The sequence below is a fragment of the Alosa alosa genome, chromosome 21 (assembly GCF_017589495.1).
Source record: "Alosa alosa isolate M-15738 ecotype Scorff River chromosome 21, AALO_Geno_1.1, whole genome shotgun sequence".
In the NCBI taxonomy this organism is placed as follows: Eukaryota; Metazoa; Chordata; class Actinopteri; order Clupeiformes; family Clupeidae; genus Alosa; species Alosa alosa.
Genome location: NC_063209.1, coordinates 12338470 through 12362742, shown reverse-complemented (window position 1 = coordinate 12362742; position 24273 = coordinate 12338470). Strand labels below are relative to the sequence as shown.

The 24273-nt window shown below is 42.3% G+C and overlaps 3 protein-coding genes across 4 annotated transcripts; all 3 read right to left on the bottom strand.

Annotated features, from left to right (window-relative positions):
• Positions 1-452: 452 nt before the first annotated feature.
• On the bottom strand, positions 453-10608 carry LOC125286854. Its single transcript, XM_048232165.1, has 9 exons — positions 9875-10608; positions 7835-8751; positions 7461-7594; positions 7130-7296; positions 6860-7014; positions 6613-6695; positions 6448-6512; positions 3999-4017; positions 453-2745 (listed from the first exon to the last, which is right to left on the bottom strand). Exons 2-9 carry the CDS (start codon positions 8713-8715, stop codon positions 1904-1906), a joined length of 2346 nt encoding a protein of 781 aa, XP_048088122.1. The 5' UTR covers positions 8716-8751; positions 9875-10608; the 3' UTR covers positions 453-1903.
• Positions 10609-16956: 6348 nt separating this feature from the next.
• On the bottom strand, positions 16957-19260 carry LOC125286198 (transforming growth factor beta activator LRRC33-like). Its single transcript, XM_048231006.1, has 2 exons — positions 19135-19260; positions 16957-18963 (listed from the first exon to the last, which is right to left on the bottom strand). Exons 1-2 carry the CDS (start codon positions 19237-19239, stop codon positions 17059-17061), a joined length of 2010 nt encoding a protein of 669 aa, XP_048086963.1. The 5' UTR covers positions 19240-19260; the 3' UTR covers positions 16957-17058.
• Positions 19261-20412: 1152 nt separating this feature from the next.
• Positions 20413-23828, bottom strand: tnfsf13b (TNF superfamily member 13b). Of its 2 annotated transcripts, none has more exons than XM_048231010.1 (6): positions 23589-23828; positions 23359-23410; positions 23140-23196; positions 22776-22888; positions 21938-22091; positions 20413-21294 (listed from the first exon to the last, which is right to left on the bottom strand). In XM_048231010.1, the coding sequence occupies exons 1-6, from the start codon at positions 23775-23777 to the stop codon at positions 21179-21181; spliced, it is 681 nt and encodes a 226-aa protein (XP_048086967.1). In that variant the 5' UTR covers positions 23778-23828; the 3' UTR covers positions 20413-21178. The 2 variants fall into 2 exon arrangements, with proteins under 2 accessions (XP_048086967.1, XP_048086968.1); XM_048231011.1 differs by having other exon boundaries at positions 23359-23407.
• Between the last annotated feature and the right edge of the window lie 445 nt (positions 23829-24273).

The window sequence follows — 24273 nt, the reverse complement described above, 5'->3', positions numbered from 1 at the left end:
TGTCTTTGGGAACACAACTAGGGAGAGAGTCTCTTCTCTAGGCCACCCAAACACCACCAACGCCACCACTAGCCCCTTCCCCCCCTCCCCCGCTGTGTCCACCCCTCCACCCAGGGTTAATTTTGGCACCAGGCACACTCCCTAATGTAAACTATCAACCTCAGGAGTCACTCGTTGGCTGTGAGTGACAGGTCGGTTGGCCAATGCCGGCTGGGCCCTAATGAACCCTGGGCAGAGTTAAATTTAGAGTTTAGGGTCTCTCCTATCAGGGGAAAGGGTGGCTTGGAAGCGCATCAACATTTGGGCCCTGAAGCAACCCGTGGCATTTGAAACAAAATTGCGAAACAAAATGGGCCCATTCATCAGTCATTATGGCTGACACCCAAGGACAGCAGAAAAGTGAGTCTCAAGTGAAAATCCACATGAAATATTCAAACAAATGAATGGTGAAATTGAAATGATTCTGCATCTTTATTCACAAGTGAACAATAAATTATGTACCATATTTACAGTTTTAGTGAAAAACGGAGGTATGTGCTGTAGCATTAATAATGTTGTAAACAAGAAGAAGAAAGAGAGAGAAAACAAATCTAATAAGGAGAATGTTCTCTCCAACATCTTTACTACCTGTAAAACAAACGACGGTAAATAAATATCTCACCCTTGCTTTATTCAAGCAGGGTTTTGTGATTGTGTGGCTCACTTGGTGTTGCTTAAAGAGACCAACTTGATTACAAATACTCTGAGCAATGTTACAATGTCAACTACAAAAGCAGCACTTTTTTACAGCATGAAAAAAAAATGAATTCCTGTTAAGTGAAGTGCCCCAAAAGTGAGGCATATACTTATGGTCATAGTGAGACACGTTACTGAAATGATAAAATGGGTGCTGCCATTGTAGCCTATGCTATTCATACGTTTAGCCCATGTGACCTACTGTAAAAACAACAGACCTTAGTCACGGGTCAACAGGTCGCGCTGGCTAGAATAAGACAGATGGATTAGCTAGCGATAACTTTTGACTTGTAAAGAGCAATAGGAACTATGATCAGAATTTCCCTTGTAGAATTTCCCAACACATGCTTGCCATTTACATCATTAAATAAGCAGAGTTCAATACTTTATACCATTCAAAATCTTTACATGGAATTTCTAAAGTCATCTAGCGATTAGTTCAAACTACATCCAAACATAATTTTTAACAAACTCAAGTTTTATGGATAATAAAATACACACTTGTGCTTTCATCCGGTTGTTTGGATGCCAAAAGCCCTGCTCTGCAGTTTTACTGTGCTGTGATGTACAAACTGTATATCTCCTCTCTCTTTCACTTGCATAACAAAGTGAATCACAATGACTCACAAACAAGCAGCAAAAAGTAAAATTCCCCTTTCTTGTTTCTGTGCCTTTGTTGTCAAAAAGTGCCAGTACTGTATCTTGACAGCAGTTTGTTCTTTTTATGGTGAAGAGCACGTTGGAATCTCACCCTGAAAATAATTTACTCAGTTTCCATCCCGCCTTTGATCCATTCTGTTGATCTGCAGTTCTTCCACAGTAATGCGTTTTGACATCTCAGCACTTTTGACAGGAGCCACATGAAAGTAATGGACATTTGCACCGTATTTTGGGACTCCTCACTCATCTTTTTAAGCTTCAAAACGGCTTTGACATTGAAACACAGCAAACGGTTCCTGCCACAGAAAACAACATCTTGCCCTTGTCAGTAAAATGAATGATGTCAATACTGTGGCTTGTAATCCAGAATGATTAGCAGTGACCAGTTAGAGTTTAGGGAGAGAGACATAGAGAGAGAGAGAGAGAGAGAGAGAGAGCAGGAGAAAGAAAAAAGAGAGAGGAAGTGGAAGAGTGAAAGAAGGAGAATAAGAGAGAGTGTCATTAAAGGCTAGCAGGCAGAACACCTCTCCTCCTTCTCTGGGGTTTTCCGACCCACGGTGAACTTGCCCTTGAACGAGTGCTCTGATATCAGCTGATTGATCTCGTTCTGTCTGTAGGACGAGAGCTTCTGACTTATCCAGGGCCCTCTGTCCTCTTTGTCAGATCCTTGGCAGAACCTCCCGCACGCCTGGCAAACCAGGTACACCAGTTCGAAGATGTTGAGCAGGAGACACACTCCAGAGACGGCCAGCATAAAGACGGTGAAGATGGTCTTCTCTGTAGGCCGGGAGACGAAGCAGTCCACAGTGTTGGGACAAGGGTAGGAGTCACATTTGACCAGACGCACCATGGTGAAACCTGGGTAGATCACGTAGAAGATGTAGAGAAAAGCCACCTCGAAGATGATACGGAAGACAATGCTGATGGTATAGGTCCACCACAAGGCACCGACGATTTTGAACTTCTGGTTCTTGATCTGCTCCAGCTCCTTGGCGTTGCTCCCCCGGCCCGACATCCTCAGGATCCTCTTCTCGACGTGGCGACGGTGCGCCACGTGCATGGCGACCAGCAGGGCCGGTGTGGACACCAGGATGACCTGCAGACACCAGAGGCGGATGTGGGAGATGGGGAAGAAGTGGTCGTAGCAGACGCTGTTGCAGCCGGGCTGCTGCGTGTTGCAGATGAACATGGCCTTCTCATCGCCCCACACGCTCTCGGCGGCCACCACCAGCACCAGGATGCGGAAGATGAAGATTACGGAGAGCCAGACGCGACCGATGCCCGTGGAGTGCCTGTTTACACCGCTTACCACGGCATAAAAGGTCCCCCAGTTCATTTTCGATTCCAGGTCTAGGACAAGGGAAACATGAGGGATGAGAGTTCAGGAACATCAAAGTATATTTTCACTGACTGTGATGACAGTTGGTTACGCAGTGAAATTTGTAGTAATAATTTTGCCTCAAGATACAATTCATCTAGCGCCAAGAATGTTTCAATTAAATTTAAATGAAAACCTTTCTTCCTCCAGTATGCCCAGAAATTCTATTTGTGGATGGACTATTTTAAGCATATTTTTTTTCTTCGAAACATGTTATTTTAACAAAAGCAGCAATCATTCAGAGTGATGAGTTGAGCTAGAATGTTTGCAGAAAACTGCCACAACACCTAATATGAAGTTGAAATTGACAAGAGGTAAAAACAATTTGCTCTTAATTTTTTCTCATGTCAAGTACCCACAAGACATTACATTTCCACAAATGCTGCATCTACAATTTTTTTTAAAAAAGGTAAGAGGCTAAATTACCAGGCTACGCCAGAGTTGTAAGCCGCTCTCACAGCATCAAGTGCTGTCCCACCGACCGTGGGGTTTAGTGAGGACATTGAGGCAGGTCAAGTTGCAAACCCAGGCAAGAGCTGCCCAGACGCCCAACATCTGTTTAAGAGCATGGGCGATGGCTTACAGCCACGCACGGTCACCTGACGAGGTCCGCCAAGGCCAATGGCCGCCAGTCGTCGAACCCACGTGACATTGTACCCCATCTCATATATTACGGCAAATCAGACGCCTACCAGACACTAACCACATCTCAATCACCTGTTAACCACAGCTTGATGCTCTGAGCTTTCAAATACTCCTCTGCTGGTGTCCCTCTAAGTACTTGAAAACTGAGGGACTGTTTATTTGATCATTTTGAATCAGTCAAGGATGAAGAATAATTTATTTTAGTATTTTTTTGGCTCAAGTTTTAAAATGAGCTACATTCATCTTGTGAATTTCTATTAGATGATTGAGGAAACTAATGTAATGGAAGCATTGTAACTGAAGGGAAAATAAAAAAATAACTAAGTGGAGAAAGCAGCCATATTACCTTCGGTTGAGGTGGTATACACACAGGTCCAGAAAATGGGTAGATAAGCTTAGCTAAATGACTGGCTGGCTTGACTGAGAACACCATGCCTCTGAAAAATGCTAATGACTGTCATGACACTGGCCACTACCCTGCACCGTAGAAGTCATATGCTCTTTTGCATACAATGGAGGCCTTCACAGACCCCAACAAGACTCTTTAGAATTCAGATCAAACGCCTCGACTTCCGCCTACCCTTCGTAGAAGAAAGAATCTGTGTGGTCACAAAAGGCCTTGAGCAACATTATTTATCGTGCTTGGCAGGGCTTGGCCTAGAACCTGATGGGTGATTCTGACCCAAACCACAGTTTACTCCAACATGAACTGCTTACATGTTGTGAGTAGCTGTTTTGGTGATTCAGATACTATTAAACACATATGTATTTTATTTATATGAACTGCTTACATGCCTTGAGTAGCTGTTTTGGTGATTCACATACTATTAAACACATAAGTATTTTATTTATATGCACTCTTATGTCTTCAGTTCATGCACTCATATTCAGTGTTATCTGATTGCACAAGTTCTGGTCATTTCATCAACAGAAGAATGTCATTGAAATCTAAGTAGAAACTGACTGTGCACAACGTAGGCCTACTCTATATCAAGGATGGCCACAATGAGCCACTTTATTAACTGTTGCAATTAGCTAAGTTGCTAATAAATTCATTTTGTATTCTGTGATCACAAAATTCCAATAGGCCTACTGGAGGTCTTGGATTGGGAGGAAACGTCAGTTCATTTCATTGGACAATAGGCAGACTCCTGGAACAAACTTTTATTGTGATCAAAAGGATTTTCACTCATCACACAAAGGGTATAGTCAAGTCAACAAAATAATTCACAATATTGAAAAACAAAAGAAACATGCAATGAATCTACTCTGGAATATATTTTCCCAAAATACAAAAGACCAGCACAAAAATACAGCCAGCTCAAGGGCATTTACACAGCAGAGAATTCAACTGGCATGGACCATACAAAACAGCCTGCAAATTCAGTGAGTTACTGATGTTGCTACAGCACTGACACATACAGTATACTGTAGCACCAAGCTGCGTTGTGTGAGCACCCCTCCAGCATTAACATTCAGCATCACCCTCCCAGCATTCAGATTCTACGCAGAAGCACAAATCAGCCTTCACTCTGTGATGGCAAATAGACTCGTCTGTTAACCCCCCCGCCCCCTGCCCATAACAGGGCCTGGGTTTCCACTGCCGTTAGCACAAGCCAGCCCTCGCGGGCTTCAAACGGTCAGTTTATTCAACTGCTGGTTCACGATAAACGCCACCGTACGGAAAGCAGGGGCACGGGACAAAGCACACAAAGATTTACAGTGCGAGAGGCAACATGGGGAACCACACGGCTCAGCACAAAGACGCTGCTTGTCTTCAGTAATTCCAGATATTTCTCAATCAGCGAGGGAGATTTCTTTGTTGCAATGGCCCGAATCGGCACGCAATCATTCAATGAACGAGGGGAGGTTCGCCCTTATCAACTTGCATAACCTTTTGTCACAGAACATACAATTGCACAATGTCTACTTTAAAATGGATAAAATGCCAGCTGTATTAAAAGAAGATTGTAAGTTACAGATCTTGAACATGGGTTAATGACTGGTCAGGTTTTTTTTGCAAAGAAAAGCTCATCACTTGTTTTATACAGACATGTGCATTTTATGCTGCATTCCAGACAACTCGGAAGGCACATATTTCCTAGTTGGAATCTCACAATTTCATTCCAGGCAAACTCAGAGGTCAAGAATTCTGACCTCCTACTGGGAAAAGGTACAATGGAACGGCACTTTAAGTCAGAGTTTCCACTTCTGAACTCGGGGTAAGTCGATCTACCCCAACTTCAAGGTTGGAATTGAAGTCCGACCTCCGACATCCAAGTTGTCTGGAATGCAGCATAAGACTGATGTTTGTGTATTCACAGCAGTTTCTCCCCAGATTTCCTCCACTACCCTCAAATATGTGAGAAGAAGCCTAGGCCCACAGACTATGGTGTGCACAGATACAGCTGTTCACAGGGTCTATTATTTAGATCCTGTATGCTCATCCAATGATGCTAGAGCCTCAATACTTAAAAATGACTCAATTTTAGATTGGCTGAATAGCAGCCTGAACTTTGAATTTCACAATGTTTCTCCAAGGGTTATAGCCTACTACAAAGTGAGATTAATGATTAGGATCAAAAGCCAGAGGTGAATTTAAATATGCAAAAGTCAGCATTCGTGATGAATATGTTTTCTTTCATCTTATAAATTTGAACATTTTTGTGCAAATATTTGTAGTTGTTCAATATAAACCAGAAACAAAAATGGGCAACAAAGCAATTGCCATGTCTGTCTCCGTTTGCCAAATTTGAATGCACCTCTGGATTTAGGCTCAGCGTACTAATAATCTAGTTTGACGCTTTAGGACACCTTCAGAGTTAGTGGTGCTCATGCTCAGCCCTTCATGTTAGTGAATTACAATCACAGCCAGTAATTGTAGGAAACATGGACAGCACAGGGTTATGCATTTTGAAGAAATGGGACAAGGCTGAATTGGTCGGCCACCACGAGGTGACATTAGTAGTATTAAATATGACAAAGGAGAGTGGAAAGAAGAAAGTGGAGTTTCACTTCTTGTTGTGGACATAGCAGGTCATGAGGTATTTCTCCCACGCCACTGCCTCTTTCCTTGACCGCTCCTGAGCAAGACCTGAAAACAGAACACAGCGAAGACCATTTTTAATCCTTTTCAAAGTGAACACATTGCCCTCTAGTGGTTTGCATGTCATACTACACGAAAGAGCACTCACTTCTCTTCAGGCCAGTGTTCTTTAACTGACTATGATTGGCGTGTCCATTCTGAGCCAGTCTCAAAGACAGTGAAGCTCCTCTTCTACAAGGGGCACAAAAAATACCTTATCATAATCAAGGTTTTGATATTGACCCAATAAGATCAATGGTATCCCAAAACACAGACGTAGGATGCTCCGCTATTTTTTCAACATTATGAAAACAGAGTGCAGGTACACGCACGCACACACACACACGAATACTGACCTCATAGCTCCAATCTTGCCCCTCTCCATGAACAGTTCCACTGTGACTCTAGGGTCCTGAGGAAAGATTCTGGCATAGAAAGTCCTGTTGCTCACCTTGTCCTTGAACCAGCTCACTGCCTGATCCGTCCACCCCTCCCCATCTAATGGCCTCACCTACAGAGATATGCAACACATTAACACTCTACTACGTACTGGTGTGTCATTATAATTTATTGGTTAGAAAAATACTACTGATAGGCAAGAATAAGCTACTACTACTACTACTTACATTTGTCAGAGCCACCTGTAAAGCCTGTGCAGGGTAGGTTGCCACCTCTTTGCTCAATTCCCTGAGGTCCTTCAGAGAGAGGCAAGCTGAATCTCCGAAATCGACTCTCTGCACCTCTACCTCAATGTTCTTGATGCTTCCATAACCAGTCGAACAATGAAAGGCATCTGTACAAAAGGCCAAAATGGATATTAAACTTGGTAGAGCATATTTTGTAAAGATTTCACACAAAATGTTAAATCAAGCAATATCAAATAACAGTATTTTCTTTGAACTGAACAGGGACAGGGGACTCTGCCATGTCAAAATTATTTTATGATTTCATAATTACCTCCATTCACCCCACATATCTTGGCCACCTGAACCCGGCCCCACTGCTGTTGCTGGGGAAACCAACCAATGGCGTAGCTTCCGATGTCAGGAACCCTGTCCATCTGGGCAAGGCAGGTGTTGCACTTGTTGAAGCTGCAACGCAAAACCCAGGGGAAAAAAAGGTGATATACGGTTAATGCAGGTAGCAGAGTGGTCTAAAACAAATATGGGCAAATGGATGGCAATATGGAAAATATGAGATAAGTGACAGTAATCAACGGACCTAAAACATTAATGGCCATATTCAGAATAAACTAAATTAAAATGGGAAACATTGGACACGAGTTTAGAAAGAACATTTTAGACTAACATACAGAATGAGTGGGAACATACTCCAAGTGGGCAGAGAGCTCCATTAGCTTGGAGTCCTGGTGCTGGATGTAGAAGTGGCCTGGGTCCACTACATGAGTCACCACCACGGCCATCTCCTCGAACTTGCGAATCTGAAATGGAGGTATTGCCACAGAAGAAACTGTGGCGCTTCCCAACCCCCCCCCTGTGTCAGTACAACCTCCGATGTTCTTCTCTCCTTCACCGTGATGGGATGCTGGGGGCATCTCTGGGTCAGGGCTGCACCCAAGGCTCGTGACCTGCTGAGGGAAAGAAGGCCCACTTCCCATGATGCTCTGAGCCTCTGACAGAGCATGACTCACCCCTGTGCAGATGTCGCTGAGGTCCCACAGCTCATTGCGGGTGGCTATGATGCAACTGTAGATCAATGTGCCGTTACTTGCACATTTCACTTTGAAGACGGGCCCACTGATGTCTAGTGAGCCAGCACCTTGTTCTGTCTTCGGAGGGCTTGTCGGTGCCACCTCGGCCCCTGGATCTGCCGCTGAGCCTGTGTTCGTCTGGCCAGAGGCCACTTTCATCAGGTACGTCTGGGTGTCGGCTCTTTCATTGATGCCAAGTTCACGTCTGATGAAGGTCAACAGTGTGATGAACTGAGCTTTACAGTTGGTCTTCAGAAAGGCCATGAGCTGTGAGGAGGTTTGCTTTTGGTACTGAACCTCAAAGTGGATGTCCAATCCCACATCGATGAGGTGTGTGGGGAAGTTCTGGATAAGGTTGGGGTAACTCTCCTTGGCTGTCTGCTTCACACGCACATACTTTGAAGCCAACATTTGGGTTAACTGGACAGGCTTAAGCTTGCGTTCAATAATTTTGACAGTTTCGGACATTACCTCTTTTCTTGCGTTAGGGGACATCATCATCTCTGACTTCTGTAGCGTGGCGAATTACAATCTGATCTGTGGGAACGGAGAGAACACCAGTGGGGTAGTGGTTTTAGTTAGTGCACTTTTTGTAAATCTAAGAGACGTCAGCTGGACTCTTACACATGCTATATCAGAGATCTTGGTTTGACGGAGTGTAAAAGCTGGTCTTCTGTTCATCAGGTGTAGGCTACACCTATGTATGTTTATGAGGAGTGCAGTAGTGTAACTTCTGTGGTAGGAAACTGTTGGTGTGCTATGTTGTTTGAATGTGTTCATTCACATTTAAACTTGCATCTTAAACTAGCTCTTGTAGTCCATCATCGCAAGGATTTAAAACTCGAGATGCATCCCTCTGCCTAGCAACACAGCACGTTAGCACGCTTGCTTGTTTTCTTTCTGAGCCGTTTTACAGGTTTCACAATGTGGGCAACTTCCTTAACATTTACCTAATTACCTTAGCGTAGATAAACAATCATCGTTTACGTTAACTCAGCCAGGATAGAAACGTTAACCAGAGCAGTTGCAGATATCACCGATGGACCAGCTGACTGTCCTGGCAAATGAACACGTGTTGAGGGGTAACGTAAACTAGCTGGATTACCACTAGCATGTTGATTTAGCTTTAACATAACGTCAGAACAGGCATGTTAGCTAGCTCAATCTTAGTTTAACTTGCCAACTCACATGACAAACTATGAGAAATAAGCATGAAAGTATAACTTACACACTAGGAAGGCTTTTTGCACACCTCTTTTGTCGGGCAGGTGCGTAGGACATGACCAAAGGTCGCAGATCAAGAAACTTAGAAAGAGTCCTGCACACTGACCATTCCGCAAGCAATTCTTTTTTTATTAGAAACTACAACGTTTCGGTCTTATCAGGTAGCACTAGCTGATGAAAGATGAAGGTCTAAGACCGAAACGTTGTAATTTCAAATAAAACAGAATTGCTTGCGGAATGGTCAGTGTGCGAGACTCTTTCTAAGTTAACTTACACACTTAACCTATTTGTTTACGCCTTGAAAACTAACGTTATTCGTTCAGACAAAGTTAACGCTATGAGGGTTTAACAATTCATAAACGTCAGCTGTTCGCTTATTTGCTGGAAAATCCATAGAACATACCCTGCAACGCTTACACACCCTCGAACTACTAACCAGCAAGATTTGACCGACGCCTGTGTCTGATCGATCGAGCCGTTCTTCTTTGGCGGCGGAGGTGGTTTGGTGTGCAGACAACGAATGGAATGAGTTAAGACAACTTCTTCGTTTTGTATGGCGGTTGGAACGCAGCGATTATGTTGCAGTTACTGATACTGAGTGGTGTTAGTTCAGAGCCCGTCTGGTTCGTTGCCGTTTGTCTTCTCCAATCAGTCAAATACTTCCGCTGGACTCTGTGGTGATGGTTGATCATGGAAAATTTAGCTAACATTTTGTGATAGCCTTTTCCATTTGGTGACAAGTTCAAGCAGTTGTTTTTATACGCAGGCTATGCTAGAGTTAGCTTTCTTCTTTCAGTGCGTAGGTAGGCTACATGTTTCTGATCTCAAAATGAATTCCGTGTTGGCAAATGCAGAACTGCAAGTTGGACTTCGTAATTCTGCACGGGGTCATGGCCAAAGATATTTCGAGTGTTCCGCTTGCATTGATTGTAGGCTGGCAGGCTACTGAAACGCGGGCGCGGCCCACGAGGTGAAGGCCGCTCTTCTTCTATAAGGTGTATTGGCAGTTTGCATACTTAGTGCACTACCGCCATGAAGGGGGGTCTGGATTGTTCCGACACTCCATTATTCCGACCAGTCACTATCCGACAAATGGTTCGACATGGGTCTGACATCCACGTCTTGTTCTTATTTGTTGTTGCAAATTGCCAGTTACAGCCAGCTAAATAATTTGGACATGACCTCTGGTTCATAGGCCTTGCAGGGACGGACTGGACAAGATCCTTGCATTACCCTATTCAACTAAGTGTTGTGGAACACTGAAGTGGACAAATGTAGGCCTCTCTGGCTATTACTTTGACTAATCAGAGGTAGCCATGGAACACATGATCTCCATAGTCAAGCATACAAGCAATTACGAAAGAAGAGTTTCTGCTAGAATTCAATCATTAATTTTAATCAACACATTTCAAACTAGGTACAATGCTCAATTGATAGCAGTACCAACACAATTACTGTGGCAAATGCAAAGAGCAAAAGTTGTCCTTATTGTAATTCATCAGTTACCACCACTATGGGACAACTGAACCTACACAAAATGAACAGGGCAACTTTGTTGTCTGTTGCTGGGAATATTTATGCATAACTCCTGTATACATGGCTGGTACATTTTCAAACAGTAGAGCTACATGAACTCATTCCCTTCAATGTCTTTCAGTAGCCTATTATATTAGCGTAAATGCCTTGTGTATGAATATGACTTGACGTTTTGTAGCCTACATTTCCGTCACTCTACAGTCTTTTAACCCATCTTTACCAAGGTACCATTCCAAGATAGAACCCTTTCAACGCTCTACTTTGAGAGACCTACCACCACCCTTGCAGTCAATATAGTATTTTGGGCATCTGACAGAAACTGATCAATCTGTCCAATAATCAATGTCGATTTGACACTCTTTTGCTGTCCGGGCTTGCAAATCATTCATTTAGAAAACTTATGTTGTGCTATTTTATTGTGATCACAGCAAAACCTTACTATGTTATCATTACCATACCATTATATTATCGCAATTAATAAGTCATCATAATCATCATTGTCAGCATGGCTTGTCACACATACCTGCTCTATCAGAGTTCTTGTTATCGTGTAACCTCATCAACTAGGCTACACTCTCCACCACCTGCTCTGCTATGCTACTTGCAATATTGTACATTTTTGAAGCTTCTACATTGGTGTTATTATTTGCACAATTGGCACTACCAGCATCCGCCACAGTGTCAACATGTAGGCTACTTTGATCAACCATTTTGATATGCTCACAGAATCCTGGCTCTGAGCCAAAATGGGATGGGTGTGCCCTGACAAGCTGTTATTGGGTTGGATATTGGTATAGCAATATCAAAAATGTTTAGCCAGAGGAACTCAATTCTCTAATGCACCTATCCTTGACCTGCTTCTAATGCTTCATTGCTGCAATGGCTCTCTTTCCACTGTAAATGGTGTGCTTACGCCACCTGATAACACCATCATTCAGAATTGCTGTTTGGCCTTTCTGAACATTTTCAACACTAAAATTGAGAAAATTCACCAATAATTGATGTGTTCAATTATTGTGTTAAAAGAACGATGGTCATTGAATACTCTGGGCTCACCACAAATCAATGAATTTTCTGAATTCAGTCAAAAAATGTGTCATAAAGAGGAAAAAACATATATATATAAATATATATATGTTGCACCTGAGTCGCAGGACCAGCCAAACTATGAAAAAAAAGTGTGACTTATAGTCCGGAAAATACGGTTGTTCATCATCTATCTCCTCCCACTTCGCAGTATCCTTCGACAACATGGTGTTAAGTTTTACTGCTATGCTGATGACACCCAGTTTTACATGTCCATAAGCCCACTGCCTCTCTTCCTCCTGCTGCGATCATCGCCTGGCTGTCTTCATGACATCAGTGTGTGGTTGACAGAAAATTACTTAAAACTAAATAGCAAAAGCAGATTGAACTACTAGTTGTTGGCTCAAAATTAACTTTCACCCTCTCCATAGATGGCTGCACCATACCTTGCTTTACTCAGCCTAAGCTTTGGTGTAATATTGGACAGTATTCTCTACGTCAATTCACACATCAACATTGTTTCTTAAGAGCCTTTTACACCTGCAAAATTTTACATTACGGCAAACACACTGCAGTTGTAGATGTTGGGTTCTAAATGGGTATCCATTTTCTCTTGGCTATTTGAGAGTAGGCTAGACCATACAAAAATGTGTCCTTCCCCTGGAAACTAGAATGTCAAGGTTGGCTCTGTAAACTATAGGAGCATATTTTGATATAACTCTCTTGCCTTCTTGGGTTGTAACCATGCACTGAGAATTAACCTTATCCACACTCTTTTGGTATACTTATTCAGTATCCTGATGCCCTCCCCCCCTCTCCTGTGAGTCAGACAATGGATGTTTCACTTCATAAAACTTGAGGGTAGCATTTGCTTGTCCAGACTGTTCTGACAGGGGTGTTCCATGCCAGACAGGAAAAGGCCTGGCTATGTCTGTGGTCTGTTTGGTGGACAATCTTCTCTCAGCTCCATGAAACTTCTGCATTCTGTATTTTTGAGTTGACAGTTGACACTATGTTTTTTTGGGTATGAGTTAGTGACTAAGGGATGGTCATGTGTTGAATAAATGTGGAAATATGTCAGACGGCCATGTAGGCTCTTCAGAAATGTTGAAATATCTGGTTAGATCTCTCTTACATTTTCAGTTTTATAAGCATTTGGCAAGCCAGCCCTTTGTTTGCCTGGCCACGCCTAGAATCTCCTTTCATTTAATTTCAGTGAGATAAGCTTACTAGTCTGGCACACAACAATACACTAACATTTCCCTCTGGCACAAAGGGTAAGGGGTCCAAGGCCCAGGGGAACCCATGCAAAGGTCTGTCTTCTATGCAGTGATTACACAATGAAATTTTAAGCTTGTTCCTCCTTCAGATGTTTTAGATACACTTAAGGAAATAAGGATAGTGTATTTAGTGAGAGTGTACAGGAGAGAAGGGTCCGGAAGAGGCCTTTGGACATTGTTTTGTACCCGGATAAGACTCACAACAGGTCCAGCATTTGGAGGATGTTTCTCTCTCTTATGAACCCAATTGGTAGGTCTCATTGGAACATGGATTCTAGACATCACGTTTAACAGTTGGCCCACGAGGCGTAATCAGTGATTTATCAAGGCACCTTTTTAAAAAACAGAAGGATCTTTTTTTTGGCAGCATATTGTTTTAATTGCTTTAGATGTGTTCAGCTCTCCACACTTTGATCCTTCCCCTTGTTCCTATATTTTGCATTCCATACTGATATGACCACCCTGTTTCACTGACATTTTAAGGCATTTTCCTCTGTCATTGACAAGTCTTTATTCTGTAACCTGTGTGGTCCTCCATTCATCTTTGTTTATGAATTGCCTGTCATAGAGGAGGAAGTGAGGGGAGTGAACAAACCTGGCTTTTCTCTGTTTAATTCAGTAACCGTACGCCCATAACAGGTTATAAATTAAATCAACATGAAGGAGGGTTTTTACATAGATCCTAAAAGCCTGTGGGAGTTTCACTTGTATGCAAAGTCAGAGATGTAGGAACTTGCCAATATGCTGCTAGATGACTATATCCTGTGACTTGGTCTCAAGTGTAAGTGCAAACTGATATATGAGAAGCTTTTTTTGGGGAGGGGGGCGATTTGGAAGGATCACAGCTGCATAAATATGACTACAGCTTATACCCTGGAGTGGCCTGTCTGCATCATGCCTGTGTGTGCATAAATGTTGGCAAACTTTGTGTTACCCGGGAGCTCTGCCGAAAGTAGTGCCCCACCTTTAGGCCTAAAATACTCCATTGCGGATAGGCACACATACGGACACCATGGACATGTAATTTTGTGTATGCATGTATAGTATAGTATAGTATATATACTTTTTTGATCCCGTGAGGGAAATTTGGTCTCTGCATTTAACCCAATCGGTGAATTAGGGAAACACAAACTGCACACAGTGTACACACAGTGAGGTGAAGCACACACTAATCCCGGCGCAGTGAGCTGCCTGCTACAACGGCGGCGCTCGGGGAGCAGTGAGGGGTTAGGTGCCTTGCTCAAGGGCACTTCAGCCGCAGCCCACTGGTCGGGGCTCGAACCGGCAACCCTCCGGTTACAAGTCCAGAGTGCTAACCAGTGGGCCACGGCTGCCCACTAACTAATGTAGAGGTTAGTTAGCAGGTTAGTGTAGTGGCCAGGTGGCCAAATGGTCACAACTGTTTGGATGGTATACACCAGGATAGCAATGAGGTATTGCAAAGGCATTTAAGACAATTGCTTGGAGGAAAGCAGTTTTTTTTTTGGTGCAGTTCTCTCTTACATATAAGTCCTTATATACTGGAATCATCTCCCTAAAGAAACAGAGGGTGCATTTATTGAATGGCTTAGTGCAGAGTAAGAGAAGTCACTCCACCCTGTCTCAAACCCAGATCTACGGGATAACAGAATTGCATCCAAACCGCAATGCTGAAGATCCAGGCTCTTTGGTATGGCAGTCAGAGCCGATACTCAACCATACTGACACTTACTAATAGCAAAGCAGATCTGTTCTTGGCTCTGGGGTTGATTTGTACAGTACATCAAACAAAAAAACAAAAAAATGAAAATATGACATTCCCTCTGATGAACATTTATGAGTGTTGCATTGTTGTAGGGAGTGATTTGTGAATTTTCTCTGTGTACTATTCTTTGTACAGCCAAAGCAAGCATCCAGTCATTAGACATGGCAGTTTTGACCAAAGCAGTTGTCTTAGAATTAATAGTGATGTTCTGTTGGTCTAAGCTTCTTGCTTGTAAAAGGGGTTAAATCACACTGTGGTGGCCATTTCTATTATATTCTAGTCTGATATAAAGTATGCTTCCATTTGAATGGTTTCTGATACAGTTTAATGTATCATGTAAAGGCTCTGCTTTGTTGCAGTTAGACTTTGTAGAGGGGCCTGGCTGTCCAGTGAGAGGCTCAGAATAGGAGTACTCACCCTTAGCTGGTCATCAAGTAAGTAATATCTCCCACTTAGAAAAATGTATGATGGTTTCACGTTTTTCTCCATGCCAGTAAATTTTCATCGGTCGACTTGACTACAGCTGTTGAAATCTCTCTTGATCTGTATTTTTTGATGTGGGAGACAGACTTTCACTGCATGTTAATGAATCAAAATGTCTCTTTTTCAGGACCTGGCAGAGAAGGTTGTCTGAACAGCAGAGCCTCAAGAAAAAATAGGAAGAAGACCTGCCTTTCCACCAAATTCAAGAACTTCAGGCACCTAATGAAGATGATCAGGCAAGAGTTTTCATTTTAAACACAAAGCTTTCTTCTTTGATGTAGTATGACTCTGAAGAACAAGGAATATCTTTTGATTATTTTTTGTTGTCTTTAAGAATTTATGTGCTTCAGATCTGACTTCACAAAGCTCACAATGTGTCCTTTTTTAATGACCCATCATTGCAACATAGGACCATGAGTCATTTTCACACAGAAATGATCATTCGTATTCCTAGACTTATATGGGAAATTAACAGGTTACATAATCTGTAGTTATACAACTGTCATAGAAAGGTTTTTAGTTTAAATGTGTCCATTTAGTAAGCTGCTTTAAACAGATAACAAACAGCTGAAGTATACATTTTATGTTGTCAGCTACTGTGGCTGTGCTTTAGAGTGTTATATATCTGTGTTATAAATAGCATATATCTCTCGACATTTACTGCACAATTTTGCTCTTGGTGACTCAAATTGTAGCCTTACAACACGTGCCAAGCAGGATGTTTTTGTTTCTGTTTTTGATAAAAAGGCATTCATTCAGGTCATGGAGATGATGAAATATTTTTCTTCTGGTGTGCTCTGAATTAAAGATAAAACACGGAGCCAAGCCAGAGTCAGTCATCAAAGTCTTTATCAGTTTTCCCTCCCTGCTTGTGTGATGGGATTTTAGAGAAATGCTACATCTTCCCCAGGCTTCTTGTGACACTATCCATGACCTTATCTAAGAGGCCATTAATGAGATATGTCTCTCACGCCAGTATTTAAGACTGGGTGGTTTATTCGAAGCCGGTTACTCAATGCGACATCATGCAAGGAGCACTCGGTGCATTTCCTAAGCTTCTTAAGCCAATCATCTGTAGATAAGTAGCATGAGGTGACTTATGTGGAATAGTACATTTTATATTAAAGGTGACTTTAGGGAACAACCGAATCAGCACAGGGCTACCAGGTTAATGCTGTCAACAAATGCCGAATAAATGCATTAAAAAATGTCCAGACTCCATGCAGGTATATGTAGAAATATAGAATAGAAAAAAACAGCACTACAAAGTGCAGTATATTGGTAGCCTAATAGTCATACCAAGCGGGGTTTCCATTTCTTTATTGTAGTCATAGAGAGCATCATGAACTTTCAAAATATCTTTTTCTTTTCTACATAGCTGTTTTAAACTTAAACACAACACAAACCTTTTATATGGATAATTTCTTGTTGTCTTCTGTGAGACCAATGTAAAAGAGGGATTGAAGACTTTATTGACCATACCACTCAGTACTTCAGTTTCTTACTCATTTTTACCTTCTATTTTTAACTTCTGAACTTCTGAATCATAACTTAATCTCTGACAAGATTTGTAAGGGAAATACTGCTTGCACTGAAAATAGAATATTGGTCTACAAAATGGCAAGACGTTCTGCTTAGTGTGTAGCCAAATGTTGCAATTAATACAAATATAAACACGCAACAAAGAATGATTATATACAGAAGGGCATAGCCCCTTGTCACTTTATCAAAACACATAATGTTGGAATTCTCTAAAGCAGAAAGAGTGATGAATTCAGTTTGATGGAAACACTCTGTTCTGTCCAAGTCTGGTATTGTTACATTTTCCTGTTTTAAACTTTGAAGCCATGTGGCTTGACAACAGTTGAAAGTATTGCCACTTATGTAAATAATAGATAAATGAGACATCGTCACATTTTTTAAAGTAGTCAAGCTGTTATTCCTCACGTCCAACTCCAACAGCGGGGAACAGGCAGTAGTACTTGGAAGGTTCTTCAGGTTGTTATCGGATACATTCAGGATTCTCAGTTCCCTCATACATGCCAAACCAAACTGAGAATCGGTCACGTTGTTCTGTCCAATGCTTAGAAATTGTAGGGTATTCTGCACATCCTTAAGAGCATTTTTGGCAATGGTTAACTGTTTATTGCCAGCCAGATTGAGAGAGACCAAAGGACTGTTTGCAAACACACCATGGAGCAGTGTTTTTATTCCATTTTCCTGGAGGTCTAAGTGCTTCAGGGTGCTGATGTTACTGAAAGAAATGCATTGCACATCTGTAGTGAGATCAGATATGCTAAACGATTGTCCAGAGCAGGGTCTTACCCTATTGCCTTTAAGGACCATTGTCTCTATCTTAGGAAAAGTAGTGGAAAGGTTGGAGGATAGATACTCTATGTTATTGTCCTTTAGATTTATGTGAAGTAAGGATGGCAGTAAGCAGTTATGGATATCTGTCCGACTATCTTCACTGAGGGCATTACTATTGCTGATGTTTTGCAGGCAGTTGTTACCGATGTTGAGGGTTTCCAGAGACTGGAGATCTCTGAACATGGTTAGGGGGAATGATCTAAAGTGGTTACTGCTCAAGTCTAAGTGAACTAATGGCATGATTTGCCAGTCAGAATATACACTGTCTTTCTCATTCTCTGTTCGGGAGTGGTTGCTGCCAGTTACATCCTTATAAAGATGATTTGCCTCTGCGACTGAGTTCACTATTCCTAATGCACCCAGTCTATTGTTTTGTAGATGGAGATATTTCAAGTGGTTGTGTTTTGGCAGAATGGGGAAGTAGAGAAGACTGTTGTAGCTTAAGTCCAGAACTTCTAGATTATACACCTCTTCAGTCTCATGTGTTATGAAGAACTCTATGGAGTTTCTGCTGAGGTTTAAATAAGTCACCTGGGAAAGTTTAAAGTCGCAGATAACGGCCAAATTATTCCGGGCCAAGTTCAGTTTAGCAAGCTTTTTCAAGGGGTTAAAAGTTCCCTCTTCGATTTTTGAAATCAGATTGTTCTCTAAGTTAATGACTCTCAGGTTTTTGGTGTTGGCAAAAGACTGGGTTGTTAGTTTTGACACAACATTTCCCGTGGCTGTCAGGCAATCCAGCGAAGATGCACTGCTGAGGTATTGTTTTACCGCCTCCTCGTCCAGGTTGTTCTTTGAGATGTCCAGACTTCTCAGTACGTGGAGGTCTTTGAAGGCTTGACTGTTGCTGATTATGTTGTTGTTTAACGAGTTGCTTGCCAGGTTGAGGTCGTGGAGCTGGACCAAGTTTTTGAAAGCGCCCGTATGTATAAAACTCAGATGGTTGTAGCTTACATCCAGTCTCTCCAGGAATGGGAGGTTAATTGTTGTGAAGTTTTTGATCAGATTGTTTGACAAATCTAGCTTTATCAGCCCCTCATCCAGGCCCAGAGGGATGGAGGAAAGATTCCTCTGGCTCCAAAGATTCCTCTTAATATTTTTTTTTTGAACATTTAAAAATGCAAAACAGAGAAATGGGTTTGGTTAGTTTAGAAAGGAGGGGTGGGGATACAATTGCTATTTCAAAATAATAACCACAAAAAAGCTGTTGGTGCAAAATATGGATATATTTTTGTGCATTTTCCCTTTTTTTTACCTTACCTTAAGCCTAGTGTGTGTGTCCTCACTGAGTTTGTTGAAGTGGCTGTATGAGTCTGCATACAGAGCCATGAACATTAACATGACCAGTCTACGTCCCATTATCATTCTCCACTGTCTCTGACTGGGCGGGCGTCGGTGAATGACACTGCATGCGGCAAGCCAGTGCTTTTATACTGTTGCATGCAGTCAGGGAAAAAACACTCTGGACAGGAGGTTTACTCACTGAAGTAATCCTTTTATTTGTCAACACATGGGCTGTGACACCCCTTTAGTGCATATTGGACGTAGATATAAATACTTTCTCTCTCTTACACACACACACACAAACATTCACTTATACAAACAGACAGAGAGGGCTGGCATAAAAACCAAGTCATACATCCATGTATAAATGATGTACAGTACATTTACTTTTTTTTGTGATTAACTTTTTATTAAAAGTTTAAGAACATAAACAAAACCACACAAACATTGACCGTCATCACAATAAAAACCAAGGAAAACAGTTGTACACCACTTAATAAAAGTACAATAACATTTTACAGACACATGCGTTATTGGTCTCTGGGGAGCTCATTCAGTTCTACCACTACGTATCCCCCAGGCAGACACAGTTTGGGGCTTTCCCTCGGTTAAATCTGGCTGTTGAGTATTCCAAGTTAGCCATATACATTTATCTCTGTATTAAACCAATATTCTAGGATTTGTTTTTTTCCCGCTGTTGTAAAGTAAACAAAAAATTATTCAATAATGTATATTTACATATTTACAGTATCCTTGTATAATACAGGGTGCAATGTTCTCATATTACCATAATGTTTCATCAAAAAACTGCTAAGTTGTAGAATTTCTTCATTATTTGTGATTAATTTTATTTAACTCAAAATCATTGCAATTGCAACCCTAATATTTAAACTTTTGGCCACAACAGTCGCAACAATCCCACACAAAGATCTTAGTGGAATCACAATTCCCCCCTCAAAATCCCAGCAGTTTTTGAGAATTCCTGCAGCAAACTCAGTCATCGTCAGCACCCTCTGACCCTCCGTCAGCTTCTGAAGAGACTGGAAAATGCTTGTAACTCTGTTGCAAATTATTTTCTCCTCGTTTGTGCTCTGTTGTGGTCAGAATATGTAACTGTTGCCTCAGTAGTAAACAGACAATTCCAGTGAGCTTTCAAATGTACAAACATGTGACACATGTTTTGTTGATCGTCTGTCACTATGATTCATCAACACGATTGCAATAATTATTGCACCAGCCCCCAACCCCCCCCCCCCCCCCTCCCCGCAAGCTGGGCAAAGCCCTGTTTTGTTTGTTCCTGATATACCATCCTGGGATATGGAAACCTCTTCCAAATAGAAAGCCAAATAAACAACAGTGTGTGGCACTCTGAGGCTGGTGCTTGTGGGACAAAGCCAGAGAATGGTAAACAAAGAGACCGAAATAAACCTATTGACAGAGTAGCAGGGTCGAAAAAAAAAAGTGTAGGCTATGCAGAGATGATGTGTGTAGGTGTGCATGTGTATTTATAGTAAGCTGTAAGGAATTGCCATTCAAGGCATCTGTGTTAAGCATCTATAATGAAACTGTCCTGACAGATCTTTTGCTCAAGCCTATAAGCTTTGTCTTTTTCTTCTCTTTTTCCTTCTCATTGAAATTCTGTAAGAATATCTCGTCTCCGTTTGCTCTGTGTGGCAGAGTTCAACATCCTGTTTCGCAGATGCAGTGACAGTGGCCTGTCACAGTTTGTACTCGACCTTCCGGGTGTGAGGTTATCTGCCGGTCCCAGAGACTGGCTGTGTCATCCGTCAGCGTGACATTGGGTCTTACTGATTGCACAGAGAGCAGAGCCTTCAGTACGCCTATTTTTGTCTTGTCAACTGAGTACAATAACACAGGCAGCCACCCCCCCCCTTTTTTTAACATCAAATGAAAAGAGCACTGTATACTGAACATCAAGTATGCAGAATATATTCCAGCCCATTCTGTGGTTGTCAGACAAGATATGTGAAGCGGAATGGGTTGGGGGAGGTTCCTTTGTTTACTGCAGCTGAATGATTCCGAAGAAGGTTGATTCCGTGTCCATGGCTACTTGTGCGTGAGGCCGATCGGGGATGACCAGCTCCAGCTGGTCGTTGTGTTCCAGCTTCACAATCCCTGTTGGGCAGAGCACATGAGGAAGTTCAGGGTGACATGAGAGCTGTCCCTGACCCTGACCAACACAAAAGCATAGGTAACTTCACTCTCCCTTCACAAATAATTCCTTTGCCACTTTACACTTCACCGTGGTGTCGCCATTTGGTGTGCAATACCTTTGCCAAAGTCTTGATCTACAGCTCATTTGGTAGAGTGCTATATATCAACATCCATGTCATAGGTTTCTCTTTCGGGGGAACATGCAAACTGGCGAGAGAACTTTGGAAAAAAAGCACCTGCTAAATAATTAAATGTAGATGTAACAGTTTATGAGACCAACCAATATGATGACCGCTAAGTAGACATCATTGAAGGAACACTAATGGCCTTTAATGACACTTCTAAAGCAGTGACTGAATGGACTGGAATCTCTGGGAATTCTAAGCACTCCAGCTGCATGGTGCACCTATGCACCAGGTGCAACACATAGGAGTCCAATAAAACTTTACAGCATATCGCAAGATGACAGAAACATAAGTAATGGGCCGCGAGCCGCAGTAAAAAAGGCGCACTGTCTTTCCACCTTAACCATATGGGAGAAGAAGAGGGGGTTAGTCCTGTCAGGTTAGCATGTGTTTAGCATGTACAAGCGAGCGTGGCCCACCTGCGGTGTAGCACGTGTTGGCGCTGTTCTCCTCCCCGGGCATCTCCTGCAGGCAGCGGAAGAGGTCTCGGTATCTCCCCACACCTCCAGACGCACTGGATGGCTGCTGGCGGATCAGGTGGCCCATGATGGCTCCTCGGTCGTGATACAGAACCTGTAAGACGTATCTGTTCTCATATGTCTCTTTCTTTCTTTCTCTCTCTCTCTCTCTATCCCTCTCTCTCTCTCTCTCATCCTTATACCTGTTTTCAGCCTGTTTGCAGCCTGAGGTGAGTTACGCACCAAGTGTGCACAGACACAGATGATAAGAAGCCTTTGTTAGTTGCCCCATTCTCAGATTTTCAACAGCATACTGTGGCTACATTTACACGTATGATTAATGCATTCTTAACACCTATAAGCTGGAAATGTTGTCATCTCTCTTCTCAGTTGATAAGAAGTCATTGTTAATTGTTAGTTGTTCCTTGCTTTAAGAATGCATACTATGCTATTTTGGTATTTGCATTGACAAGTACTGCGTTTTCAGTTACTGGCAGTGGGTAAACCATAATAACTTTAATTTCCTGGAAATATACTTCAAAAAGCACTGTTCACACTTCTGATTGTAAGTCACTGCTTTGTCATAACTATCATGAATCATTATGGTGACATCTTGTGGCTGGTATGAAAAATTGTTGGTAAAAGACTCATTCATGATTCTGTACAGTACGTCTGGTTCTGGGCAGTATGTGGCCAGTTTACCTGGACACGGGCCCACTTAATATTTTTGATGGAATGCACACAAGTACATTAGTTAAGGAGGGCTCAAAGGGAAGCAGAGGTGTATCATATAGCCTACCTGGCCAAATACCATGAAGTAACTGTCTTGTTGGACGACTATTTTGTTATCTGATGCTGTGACAGCGGAACCTTGTTGGATGGCAACAGTCCATGGAATTACCGTCACATTACCTGAGTTTTATTACACAAGAAATATGATTGTGTGAGTAAGTTTGGTAGTTCGGGACAGTTAAGATATGTCATATTTATTTTTACTGTTCTTCTCACAGTAATATGTTACATATGTGTAATATGTTTGTGTGTGTGTATGAGAGAGAGAGAGAGAGAGAGAGAGAGAGATAGAGATAAGAATTCTGGGTGGTGAGAGTCTGGGTCCTGATAGTTTTAGTTTTTTTCTTCATTCTATTATTTAATATATTTACCTCTCTGTATGGGCTTTTCATTTACCATGGCTGCCATCTGCAAGAATGATGCCTGGTCTGAGAGAAAACACTGCTGTCAAAGTGTCACACTGCCTTGTTATACTGTCTGTTTCAAGCATTGGACATGTGCCCTGTACCATAAAATGACTTCAAAATCAAAATTTCTCATAAAGCATGACGCATAAATTGCAAACACATGGCCTCGGCATTGGCACTTACTGGTCCAGACGTCTTCCTCGTGTCTGTTCCGAGGCCGAACAAATGAATGCTGCTGATGAGCCACCGCAGTTTGTTCGTGTTGTTTTGGGTGTTGGTGGAACGACACAAGAATGACCTTTTTAGTTTCTCCCCACCACCAATCATGTCATAGCATTTACAAGACACATCAAGAGCATAAATTCTCCATTCTGCCAGAGAGCTAAACGGAATAATGAATTGACGTGGCCTACCTCCCACATGTTAGACATAAACAGTCCATATCCAAACTCTTTCAGTGACCGATGAACCAGAGGGGAGAGGAGATCCCTTTTAATTCCCTTGAGATCCGTTTTTAAAACTCTGACCTCCTGGATGAGAACGATGCTCAGGCACAGAGTCACTACTGTGACCGAGACGAGGAGAGGAGTGCAGTTACTCATAAGGAGGCCTAATCCGCTCTGAGAAACCCACAGCTTCAGTCCAAACTGCAAATCGACCTGCTCCTTCGTCGCATAAATGACACACAGCCATGAGCGCAGTCAAGTTTCTCACAGGAAACGTTATGTAGGGCTATTGGTCAAAAAAGAGGAACTCTTTCTGTTCTTGTACTCTTGTAAGCCTGCTTGGAACTTCCTATTTGGTTAAAGCGATCCCTGTGCTGATGTCTAAGCATGTTCTGACCATACTTCACAGCAAGGCAATTATGGCACATATATCAACGTCGACACGGCTAACTCCTAACACGCATCAATTGTCCAATGACATGGGAGTTTACTAAATTCAGTCTAGTGCCTCAGGATGAACAGGGGTCCAGCCAGGGGTCAGTTTTAAAAGCCCCAGGGTTGTTTAAGCTCATCAGTCCACATGGCTGTCTGTGGCAATAACACAGTATGCACTATTGTCAAAATAAAACCAGCACTCTGTGATCTACACACA

What these genes read in the sequence shown, in the direction of transcription:
- tnfsf13b (XM_048231010.1), bottom strand. Translation starts at nt 23,777, where the DNA reads ATGAGTAACTGCACTCCTCTCCTCGTCTCGGTCACAGTAGTGACTCTG. An exon ending in CGAGGAAGACGTCTGGACCA is followed by an intron (nt 23,197 to 23,358) that starts GTAAGTGCCAAT and finishes GTTTTCTCTCAG; the next exon opens with ACCAGGCATCATTCTTGCAG. An exon ending in CAACACGTGCTACACCGCAG is followed by an intron (nt 21,295 to 21,937) that starts GTGGGCCACGCT and finishes TCTGCCCAACAG; the next exon opens with GGATTGTGAAGCTGGAACAC.
- LOC125286198 (XM_048231006.1), bottom strand. Translation starts at nt 19,239, where the DNA reads ATGATAATGGGACGTAGACTGGTCATGTTAATGTTCATGGCTCTGTAT. An exon ending in ACACACACACTAGGCTTAAG is followed by an intron (nt 18,964 to 19,134) that starts GTAAGGTAAAAA and finishes AAAAATATTAAG; the next exon opens with AGGAATCTTTGGAGCCAGAG.
- LOC125286854 (XM_048232165.1), bottom strand. Translation starts at nt 8,715, where the DNA reads ATGATGATGTCCCCTAACGCAAGAAAAGAGGTAATGTCCGAAACTGTC. An exon ending in GAGCTCTCTGCCCACTTGGA is followed by an intron (nt 7,595 to 7,834) that starts GTATGTTCCCAC and finishes TTTGCGTTGCAG; the next exon opens with CTTCAACAAGTGCAACACCT. An exon ending in GGCAAGATTGGAGCTATGAG is followed by an intron (nt 6,696 to 6,859) that starts GTCAGTATTCGT and finishes TGCCCCTTGTAG; the next exon opens with AAGAGGAGCTTCACTGTCTT.